General features: G+C 35.6%; 1 protein-coding gene across 2 annotated transcripts in view; it reads right to left on the bottom strand.

The window, feature by feature from the left end:
* Positions 1 to 12,052, bottom strand: part of ATF7IP (activating transcription factor 7 interacting protein) — a 116,157-nt gene extending 104,105 nt beyond the window's left edge. The window contains exon 1 of one of the 2 annotated variants that reach the window (XM_014347106.4): positions 11,734 to 12,052. In XM_014347106.4, coding sequence (XP_014202592.3) covers positions 11,734 to 11,750 — 17 coding nt within the window. In that variant the 5' untranslated portion in view covers positions 11,751 to 12,052. The remainder of the gene's footprint in view (positions 1 to 11,733) is intronic. The other variant, XM_034935409.3, reaches the window with a different exon arrangement.
* Between the last annotated feature and the right edge of the window lie 421 nt (positions 12,053 to 12,473).

Raw genomic sequence — 12,473 nt, 5'->3', positions numbered from 1 at the left:
GTTGCCCAAGCTGGAGTGCAATGGTGCGATCTTGGCTTACTGCAACCTCCGCCTCCTGGATTCAAGCAATTCTCCTGCCTCAGCCTCCCAAGTAGCTGGAATGACAGGCGTGCGCCACCACATCTGGCTAATTTTTTGTATTTTTAGTAGAAACGGGGTTTCACCATGTTAGTCAGGCTGGTCTCGAACTCCTGACCTCAGGTGATTCACCTGCCTCGGCCTCCCAAAGTGCTGGGATTACAGGCGTGAGCCACCACGCCTGTAATCATACTCATGACTTTTATCTTTGTTTTGATTGTCTATGTACAAAATATACCTCTGTCCTACTATCCCTCATCTTTCTTTGCTATGACCTCCAACTCTAACAGCATTCAATAAATTCCTGTTTTTGTCTATCAACTCTTTTTCTCTTTGTCTACATGTAAAAACTAGCCCATCTCAACTATCTTCCCAGCCCAGCATTCCCCTAACCAATATAATAGCACAAGAGAAGTTTGAAAAACTTTTTCCTACTGTTTCAGATGTGTATGTCTTCCACACCAAGAAGCATGACCTTCTCCTCATCCAACCTCAAACACATCAATCAAAATTGATTTCTTTCTACTATCATCATTTTGTCAATCATAGGGAAATTGTTTACTGAGATGAAACATACACAAAAAAGTTACGTTTCTATACTTTAATAAAATATATGCTTTTTTTTTTTAAATCCAAGCAACACTGTCAAAAGGCAACAAGTAAGGAACAGTTCCTGCCCCTGAAACATGAGTATGGCTTCTATCACAGCTGGCCCCCAGTTTTAAAGTATACAACTATGTAGCAATAAGTGACCAAACTTTCAGAAACTAGAGAACTGGAAGTCCCACCTAAAAGTAACACTTTGGTTACAGAAAGAGCCTGCTGCTTGACTTCTAAAGAGGGAGGGAAAGAGCAGAGAGCTGCCTGACGTAATTCCTTTCTTTGATACACTACTCTAAGCTACCTCACTACCACTCTTCACTTTACTCTGCTATTCAACTCTTCACCCACCCTCCAAAAATTATTACAATCAGTAATATATTTCTGGCCATACTGATACGAATGAACACATACATTGGCATTTCTTTATAAACATACACCTTCCTATCTTTACAGCAATGGTAATAGATTATTTTTATTGCAATGGAATTTTATATTTTTGTATACAATATTTCATGCATAGAAAAAAATAACAAATGACTGTGTTCCTTTAACCCAGGTTAAGAAATATTAAATTTAATGGAATTCCTAATTAATACATTCATTTTAGACTTTTAAAAATCACTTTATTAAAATAATAATAAATTTAAATATAGAGAAATGGAAAGAATAAGGGTGGAAGTAGAAAACTTGACCAAGTTATACGTATAAATATACATTATCTAATGTATGTCAATGAGCCATATTTGAAAACATAAGCACTCTGATTTGTAAAGGTGAATTCAAAGTGGTAAATTTAAACTAAAACTTTATACTTAAGTGAGGTTACAAAATGTCATCTCTGCGTGTACCAGTTGGTGTCACTACAAGTGAGAATATAGTAACAGATTATAATGAAAAGAGATCTAAAACTGATTTCTATGTAATATGAACATATTGTATGCATGAGTAATATTCATATATGAAGTCCACTGTTAGTTCATTTCAATTCAAATGTGAAGGAATTTTGAGAAGATGAAAATTACATTTTAAAAAATACCAAATCCAAATGTGGCATTCAAAATCTCCTGAATATTAACATTAAACGATCTACCAATCCTGTTTTCATTAGAACTAAAAACAAACAAATTTTTAAAAACTTCCCAATGGTGAGAGAAAAACATAAAGCCTGGGGGGTAGGTGTCACAGAAAAAGGACCTGAATCTCTTACCTGTGGGCAGCTTGACACTGTGAAAAGGACTTCCTCTTCTGTAAACCACTGCTACTTAGTTCATTTGTATAAACATTAAAAGCTAATGCAGACTTCTAGGTCAGCCTTCTTGAGTCTAAATTTCTTGTTTGATTCATATTCATTAAAAAAAAAAACAAGAATACAGTAGGTTGGCTACATATTAAAATTCCTTTCAAACAGTGGTTCACATCTGTTGGGTAGTTTGTGCAGCATACATCCCATTTACCACAAAAGCCAAAAAACGTCAGACAATATGTCAATGAAGCTCACAGAACACACAGAGTATATCTTCAAAATGACTATTTCAAAGTGAAAATGCCTAGAATCAGAATTCTTTGTACTGCTTTCTATGCTGCCAACTATTAGGTCTGCAGCAACTGTGTGCAGTTAAGTACCTCCCACATATTACCCAATAGTATCAATAGGCATAAACCTATAAAAGAACTAAAAGCTTAAAAGGCTTATAGCTTCTCACTATTTCACATATTCACGGTCAATTGTGGTCTCACTACTGCTATTCTAATGTATCAACTCTGTTCTTTCAGTCCAAAAGGCTGAATTCTTATACATTCCAAACAGAAAATCCATGACACATTTTATTTGCTACCCTAGCACAGCCAGACTGCAGTTACAGCTAGCTGGCGCCAGTAAGAACAATTTACATAAAGCAGTCCTCATTTCATGACCAAACTAAAGGAGAGTACTGCTGAGTAAACCCTCCCCATTCGTTCCCCAACATGTACTGACTGGTTCTAGAATATATCTAGTTATCTACATATATTTGATATACATATTTGAATAGAATTCAAATCCAGGTAATAAAAGAAAGCCAATTTATAATTCTTATATAACTGAAATTCCACCCCCCACCACAAGAAAAATATTTTTAACTCTCAGAGATATTCAAAAGCCTTAGCTTACTTATGGCACAGACCACGTAAATTCAATGGTTGCTGTTTGGCAATCATTAAAAATACAAATTATAATTCACATTACCTAATGTTATCCTCATTCTACTCTACAACTACCTTTCAAATTTTAACTAATCAATTAAATAGTAAACATTATTAAGTAGATTTGCTCTTAGAAGTACATTGTTTAACATTTCACCAAATAATAAGAATTGTGTACCTTCAGGTATCACTATTATGATGGTTAAATAATTCAACGCATTTACCACTAGTTAATATTACCAAAGCATGTGCTGAGTATAAAAACCTAGGCACATTAAATTACGAATGTCTTCCCAAGAAAATATTCTGTCTGTGCCACATTCTTTTCAAACCTGTATCATTCATGTATTGTTTTTACTGGCCAGATCTGACAAGGCAAGAGTTGAGTCATTATCTGCAAGGCCCTTTTCTTTATTTTTACTTATTTTTTAGTTAATTTATTATCTACTAATACATAATTCTACTCCACTACCATTTTCATTAAGGCTAGAGATATATTAAATTTCATTTTAAAGTAACAATCCAGAAACTAGTTTAGTCCCGCATCTGAAATAACAAAATGAAAAGAAGTACTTAAAATGCTTACTAGGGGTTATCCAAAATATTTTCCATATTTTTAAATCTTATTTTCAGCTATCTTCAACATACTTCTTAAGTTACCCCTATCACATAAAAAAGATAATGGGGCTATAAATGAGGGGACGCATAAAGTTATCATTTATCAATAGCAAATGGTAGACTTATATAGACAATCAAAAATATTATCTAGGTTATCAATGATAAATTTCCTCAAACAACTATATTCTCTTCTCAGGATCTATGACCCACCAGCAGCAGATGAAGTGACAGGGACAAATATAATGATACAATTTCATGCATAAATTAACTCTTGGTTGGAGGAAAGATCTTCTATCAAAAGAGCTTTCTAAGTACCATATACTGATCATAAAATATGAGTTGAGAAAAAATGTTAGAAATAATCTAAGCATTGAGAACAGAATCTAGAAGTTAAAAATTAAAAAAAGAAATCACTTATTATATACCTTACAGTTTTAATTTTGCTCTCTTCCTACCTGTATCATGCATCCAACCATGAATAAAAGTACTTGAAAATCAAAAGACCTAAAATAACTTAGTCCAACATAAAATATAGTGTAAATAACATGGATGTAAGCATTTCTAAGCCAAATAAGCTAATTACTTGACAGTGAATTATTCATCAAAAGAAGCTGAAAATCTCCACAACATGCTTACTAATAGTACTAACAATGGCAACTGTTGATCTAGCTCACTGCTAAAATGAATACAGTAAAGACTGGTGTTTTATTTTCAACCCCCTATAGATCAATGCTATTGTAAAATATGGTGGCAATGAATTACCTGAAAAATGAAATTAAAAATAAGGCATATAAAATATGAGTTTTAATTGTTTTGACTCAACTGACATAAAATTACATTATCAGATTGATGTAAAAATTTCTATAAACTCTCAATTTCAGTTCTTATCTCACAGAGGACCAGAAGCGAACAGTTCTCAGACTGATCACAGGCCACATTTTGTGTAGTGCTCATCTAACTCTTAGATACCTATTCTACCCTACCCCACAGCATTCACAATCCTTAAGTATTTGCAACCTTCTCTCATATTTATTGTCTGTGTCTTCCCACTCCCTCCACAAGTGTAAACTCCCTGAGAGAGAGCAAGGATCTTATATGCCAAGCATCAAACAGTACCTGGCAAATAATACGTGCATAATAAATAACTGTTACATTTGTTGAGTAACTGATCAATTCACAGTCTGTTTTACTTTTCACTCTACCATGCTGCCTTTGCACAAGTAAGAATTCTTATTTTGTCCCCTTTAGACTCTTCAAAGTCTTCACTTGGAGATTCTAAAGACCCTGCTCTGTGACATTTTTACTGTAAATCAGCCAGGCCCCTAAAAACGCCCTCTCCCTAAAGATCCTTTTCTAAACTACCCAGTAGACCAGATTTCTCCCAACTCCATTCTTCCTGAAATAATGATTTTTAAAAGAAAAAAAAGAAAAAAGAAAGATCTGTGCTAAAGGGAGTCTTGTGAAACAAATGCAACCAATATTTAATTTGTGCTACACTTCACTTGACTTTATATTTGTAATCCTCATTTAAACCCCAATATTAGTTATTTATGATAAACATTATTCCCATTTTAAAAACAAGAAAAACTGAGGTTCTGAAAATAAGTAACTTGCCTCATTCCATAAAAATACCTAAGACTTCGCCAGGCATGATGGCTCACACCTGTAATCCCAGCACTTTTGGAGGCCGAGGCAGGCAGATCACTTGAGGTCAGGAGTTCGAGACCAACCTGGCCAACATGGTGAAACCCCGTATCTACTAAAAATACAAAATTAGCCAGGCATGGTGGCGCACGCCTATAATCCCAGCTACTCAGGAGGCTGAGGCAGGAAGACCGCTTGAACCTGGGAGGCGGAGGTTGAAGTGAGCTGAGATAGCACCATTGCACTCCAGCTTGGGCAACAAGAGCAAAACTCTGTCTCAAAACAAACAAACAAAATACCTAAGACTTACTGAACACATAATCATAAATAGGTACTGTACTTTGAGCACTATATATCCATTTTTCATGTAACCTATAACTAATGAGAGGAAGAACATGGATTCACCCTGACTCTGTTTGACTCAAAGTTGGTGTTCTTCCAACGACCCATCTCATTTAATGATCAGGGATAACACAAAGAGGTTAAATATTTATCCAAAACTACACAATTACTTAATAACAGTACCAGAGCAGAAGTAATCTTTTCCTAACTTCTATACTAATGTTTTCCACTATGTATGCCATGGTACAGGTATTTCTATATCCAACAAAGGGATACACGAGTCAGATAGTTCTACTGGCAGTTGGCTAGCTGTATCTGCCTTACTTCAGAAGGAAAGACAAGATTCCCTCAGGCAGATGCAGAAGCAACTCCTCAGACCTCTCTCCAGTGTTAAGGTCCCTCTTTCACTAAACCGATGAAGATTTGCTAAATCAATTTGTGCTGTTTTCACAATTTCCATATTCACATATTAATGACTAATAACAGACTGTTACATATCACCAACAGAGAACTCTTTGTGAGAGTTCTAACCTGAGCAATTAAAAAACAATCACTTATTTGAATAGACATTAGGCTTTCTCTCAAATCACTTTCTCTTTTCAAAGTGTGAAGAGCAGTAAAGCAGGGGAGTCACTGTTCCCTGTGCAAGTTAATCACTTTTTCAATTTTCTCTAAAGTTGAACTCTAACTAGAAAACCATTTTCCAAAAAGGCATAACATTCTTTTAGCACTTCCTTAGAGTTACCAATGTCGTGGTATTATTTGAATGTTAACAAGCTGGCTTTCACTCTGGGAAATGTGGAATTCAAATTTAAGTCGGATCAAGATTATAAATTATCATGTTTCATGCATCATCAAGGTAGTCTTCACATAGACACTGTAAATGTTAAATTAATAAATGTAAATAGATGTAAGTTTTCAACAAAAATAAAGTTTGTAATGGCCTAACGGCCATTATCTAATCTAGTGTACGGTTAAGAAAACGTTCTATTAGGAAATTTACTCATTATTTTCAGTGATAAACTTCTTAGCTCAACTAATTTGAGCAAAAATCTTTTATAAAATGTTATTTCATTTATCTGTTCAGTAAACTGCATAGCTTGAATACACTTTAACTTTTTCTTATTCAGTATCACCATTAAGAACATCAAGTTGATAGTGATGTCCTTTAACACAGCGGTAACATTTAAAGAAAACAGAACTGATTATCACATAAAAGATCTCAAGGTACTTAGATGTTTCTAATTAGTATTTCTTTAATCTCTTCACTTTCAATCGTTACTTGTTGTTATGCCATTGGATCGCCTTCATTTGGCTCCCATGGCACTCTATATAAAATTAGGACAAAGTGAAAGGTTACAAAAGGTGCCATATCTTCTAAAGAGTAAACTGACTTTATATATTCTAAGTCTCTCCTACCAAGTAAAGTGGGCTACATTTTACTTATGTTTACTTTCTTTTGGGTTAGAAGTTATATTTTAGATATTTAAGGCTGCCAATAAACTATCAAATACGTAGGATAGGTCTTTAAAAGGAACTGTCTTCCAAGGCCACGCAGGTAACGTGATTCAGTGAAGAGGACCAGAGGTGGGCAAGAGAAGGCCCTATCTGAAGGAGACAGCATCTATACTCAATTGTAGATTGCTATCCTCAAGCAAAAATGTTGTTTGCTTTTCAAGAGGCAAGACATCTAGATTTTTAGGTAAAATCTGACAACTTTAAATGTTAACAATTAGAGAAATGCGGCTGGGGGCAGTGGCTCACACCTGTAATCCCAGCACTTTGGGAGGCCGAGGGGGGCGGATCACCTAAGGTCAGGAGTTCAAGACCAGCCTCAACATGGAGAAACCCAGTCTCTACTAAAAATACAAAATTAGCCGGGCGTGGTGGTGCATGCCTGTAATCCCAGCTACTCAGGAGGCTGAGGCAGGAGAATTGCTTGAACCTGGGAGGCAGAGGTTGCGGTGAGCCGAGATCGCGCCATTGCACTCCAGCCTAGGCAACAAGAGCAAAACTCTGTCTCAAAAACAAAAAAAAACAAAAAACAAACAATTAGAGAAATGGGCTGGTGACTAAAGAATAAAAGTAAGTTTGCTGGCTGCCAGTTTATAGCTCTGAAAATGAATTTTTTTCAAAGAGAATTTACTGTTTTTATGATTCTTATTTGTACTGAAACACAGGAAACTCTAGGCCGTGAATTCAAGTCATGTTTTTAGATAAGTTATTTTCTCACAGTGTATTTGAAGAACTCAGCCAGACTATACCCAAAACACTTCTCCTACTCCTCTAAATTCTGTAATGTCAACATTCTATATTGGCTTTACTTAATAAATACATCTGCCATATCCATACACAACAAAGGATGGCTAATTTATGCTAACAGAGTAGGACCCGGTACTACAAAAACGAATATATAACATTACTAAGTGGATATGATGTTACTGAGCACTTCTTGCTTCTGAGCATGAGTTATGTAAGAAATTTCCCATAGTTTTTAAATACACACTGATCCAATCACACTTGAAAAGGTATATGACACTTGAGAGGCAAATAAACTGAAATGCATTTGGATATTACTGAGAAAATTAGTATGCAAGATTTTTGCAGAGTATTTCAAGATACTATTCTGAAACATTATGTAAATTGATTCTGAGCATATGCTTACCAAATAGATAGGAATTTTCCCCCATTTTATAGACGAAGAAACGAAAATCAAAAAATGGAATGAACACAGGGCACGATGACTCATGCCTGTAATCCCAGCATGTCAGGAAGCTGAGGTGGTCAGATCACTTGAGGCCAGGAGTTCGAGACCAGCTTGGCCAACATGATAAAACCCCGTCTCTACTAAAAACACAAAAATTAGCTTGGTGGCACATGCCTGTAATACCAGCTACTCAGGAGGCTGAGGCACAAGAATTATTTGAACCCAGGAAGTGGAGGTTGCAGTGAGCTCAGATTGCCACTGCACTCCAGCCTGAGAAACAGAGTGAGACTCTGTCTCCAGTAAAGAAAGAAAGAAGGCTGGGCACAGTGGCTCACGCCTATAATCCCAACACTTTGGGAGGCCTAGGCAGGCGGATCACTTTAGGTCAGGAGTTCAAGACCAGCCTAGCCAACATAATGAAACCCCATCTCTACTAAAACTACAAAAATTAGCCGGGCGTGGTGATGGGCGCCTGTAATGTCAGCTACTCGGGAGGCTGAGGCAGGAGAATCACTTGAACCTGGGAGGCGGAGGTTGCAGTGAGCTGAGATTTCACCACTACACTCCAGCCTCAGCGACAGAGTGAGACTCCGTCTTGAAAAAAAAAAAATTAGCAGGGCACAGTGGCTCACGCCTGTAATCCCAGCAATTTGGGAGGCCAAGGCGGGCAGATCACCTGAGGTCAGGAGTTCGAGACCAGCCTAACCAACAGGAAGAAACTTCATCTCTACTAAAAATATAAAAATTAGCCGGGCATGGTGGCACATGCCTGTAATCCCAGCTACTCGGGAGGCTGAGACAGGAGAATGGCTTGAACCCAGGAGGCAGGCTGAGACAGGAGAATGGCTTGAACCCAGGAGGCAGAGGGTGCAGTGAGCCGAGGTCGCATCATCGCACTCCAGCCTGTGCCATAAGAGTGAAACTCCGTCTCAAAAAAAAAAAAAAAGAAAGAATGAAAGGAAAGAAAGAAAATGGAATAAGCTCGTCAATGTCAGAAAAAGGTAGCAAAAACAGTATTCAAATTCAGGTTTGGACCCTTGGCCAGTGCCACCACCCTAACGTTTCTCTTAGAGGCTTATGCAGATGAAATTGTTCATGAAAAAGGGTAAACAAAAGGGGAGAATTTTTAAAAGTGACAAAATAACATCATAAAACTTCAATTATTCAGCTCCCAGATTTATTATGCCCTCAATTACCCAGCATAATAGCTAACTGGAACTTGGAACAGAAAATTTGAGAACTATCACCAATCCCAAAAGCAATCATCTCATTAAGGGGTAATTTATGCTTACAGTTGCAAAAATGCAACACAGCAGGGAAAGAATTAGCAATAATATCCTGAGTAACCATAGGGCATTAGTATTTCCTCATGTACAAGTAATAATCTTGTAGAGGGTAGGGGCAAATATTACAGTTAGCAATAGAAGGCAAAAAGACTGGGTTATTAAAATTTCCCTAAGATCCCACTCAAGACCAGCATAAACTGCTCAATAATTTCAACATGGACAGTTTTTCGACATTATATAAAATGTTTTGAAATACACATATTTTTAAACACTAGAGTCTCCTCCCCTCCCACTCTCGCCACCAAGAAAATGAGCTGTTATTACTATTAAAAGGCATGAAAATAAGAGTGATCAAGGTCACAGCACATTCACTTTTCTATGTCGTACTCACTCCAAGGATAACCTTACTGAAAGGAATGATGAATAGAATCCCTCAAACACATTGAAATGTTTTTCTTTTTCTTTTTTAGGGACAGTTCATATGACTGAATGATTTACATAAATTAGTGTTCAAATTATGAGAATCTACTATGTCATATAAGACAGCCCTAAAGATTTTACAATGTAGTGACTAAAGTGAAACAAAAATGCTAAAGCTGTTGATGAAACTGAGATAAATACTGATCCCAGAATATATTTTAAGCCACTAAATAAATGGACACTGATTTAGTTAGGAAAAACAATTATTTTGTTTAAAAAAAATGTAACTAACAAATATAAACACAAGGCTGAGACAAGTCAACAATTTTAAACTGTTAAGTCATGTACATATAGATCTTATATTCCATCTTCATGAACATCAAAAATCAACATAACGAAGACACATTCTAGAATAATTTTCAAACTGAATTCCACAGTGCCTTAAGAGGCCAAGGTTCTACAAATAAGTGAACTAGATCTGGATCTAATACAAGATTATAATTGTCATGTACGATCTCGTTTCAAAGTTTTGTTTATCTTAATAGCATAATTATTGTCATTTTATTAAATACACATGGCATGTGAATAAGTTTACAATATAAAATAAGTACATAACAATAAAATATCACGTGTCCTTTTGTTTCTTAAGCCTTGCAGAATTAAGCAGAAACCATAAGTATCCCTTTTATATATTGGAATCCTCCCTAAGAGTTTAACATGCAAAAAGTTTCTGTTTTTAGAAAGCTGCTCTACTCAGAAAGTTTAGAACTTACTGTTCTATGTCATATAAGTCAGGGATATATTCTTAATACTCTACGGACAAAACCAGGAGTATATTATACCAGCTAAAAAATATTTTAACAGGTACTGCAATTTAAGTATTGCTGCTTAAAGTATGCCTTTTCTGCTATCTGAAATACTACGTGAATAAGAATTTCATTCTCTCATCTTTCTGGGTAACCACAGACTTACAGTATCTCAATAAACATTTCTACTCCAGAACGATGTTAAGAAAGCTTTTTAAACTTTTTGAAATTAAATTTACAAAATCATTGAGCTATATTTCTTTTAAATATACTACAGGTTTGAATTAAGACTAAAATGAAAATATAACTTAATTAACTGAGTACTTCAGCTCTGATGGTATTTGAATACATTCGATATATTTTTTAAAAAGAGGTATCCATGACTAGATGTGAATTTATTTCTGAATTCAAAATCTGAATCTGAATGCCAACTTAAGCAAAAAGTAATTTGAACAAAGAAGCAAAGCAGCATTAAAAATGTCAAAGAGTTGGATACTGGGAGGAGGCAGCATGATGAGAAAGAATTGCAACCCATAATGCCAAAAAAAAAGATTTTGGACAGTATTAAAAATTTTTTTTCATGATTTATATAATTACCCTTCTTTCCAAAAAGCTTCCACACAATACCTCACAAAACCGTAGAAAAATTGTAGTCTTTGTGCAAAACAAGGCTTATTTATGGATCCTTTAAAAAAAAAAATCTATTCAGATAATATATTGTTTTAATTTCTACAAATAAATACCAAACACACTAAAATAGCCTACACAAAAGGAATATTACATTAATTAGGCCAGAAATGCACTACTATGGTGATCAAATGTTCTGGCAATGACAGAACATAAAATGGTGAGAAATTACAGGAATTTAACCTTTGACCCCACCATGCTATGTACTGTTTCCATAATAAAGGCTTAAAGGTTCTACCAAACATTTCAACTTTTTAAAAACCAAGCTCTAAGTTCACCCCTCTAAGTAAACTCAGTTAAATTCCTTTTTAAAAAAGAAAAAAATGAGAATGTTTAAGATAAAAGAGTAATTGGTTCTTACCTCTGGTCCTGATGCATGTGACAAGTCTCCTCACTGACATACTTGCTGCCTAAGCAGCTACAAAGACTAGGTTAGCAGCCATTTTGAGACAGCTGCACAGTCTCAGTTGCACAAAAGTGTAATTAAGATGGCTGCAATGTGCACTCAAGAACTCACACAGTGAAAACTCAGCTATGTAACAAACAAAGCCCCTCCCACTTTGTCAGCCTGCAGGAAACTGAACATAGACAACAGCTAATGCATATACTGCAACAAACAATGCAGCTACACAGGACACAGAAAAAGAAAACAGAAGGCAGCAAGCCAGTTTTGTAACATAATGCCTGTGAATCCCGTCTTGCAATACAGACTTTGGGCACATCCAGATCCCAAACAACTTGAAATCCATGCCACATATTAGCAGTTACAGAGATGGAGCCAAATCACACAGAGCAAACATCAGGGAATTCGCTTGAAAGAAAGCCTCCATTTCAGTCCAGAAAAAAAAAAAAAAAAGTTAAACCTTGCTCAAGGCCTTTTTTTTTTTTTTTTTACCTTTTATAGTTTTATCATGAAAAGAATTTCAATTTTATAATTTCTAGAAAATTGTTTAAATCCTGAAAATGACTTGATTAAGTTAATTTCAATTTATAGAAGGCTAAAGATTTTCTCCACAGAATCTAAAAGCCCCAAAGCGCTCAAATCTAGCAGAACAGTTAAAGCCTACAATTAAATTTTTGAACCTTGATAACAGAATCTCT

This window comes from Pan paniscus, chromosome 10 (genome assembly GCF_029289425.2).
Source record: "Pan paniscus chromosome 10, NHGRI_mPanPan1-v2.0_pri, whole genome shotgun sequence".
Taxonomy (NCBI): domain Eukaryota; kingdom Metazoa; phylum Chordata; class Mammalia; order Primates; family Hominidae; genus Pan; species Pan paniscus.
Note: the sequence above shows the minus strand (reverse complement) of the source record. Positions and strands in the feature narration are given on the sequence as shown.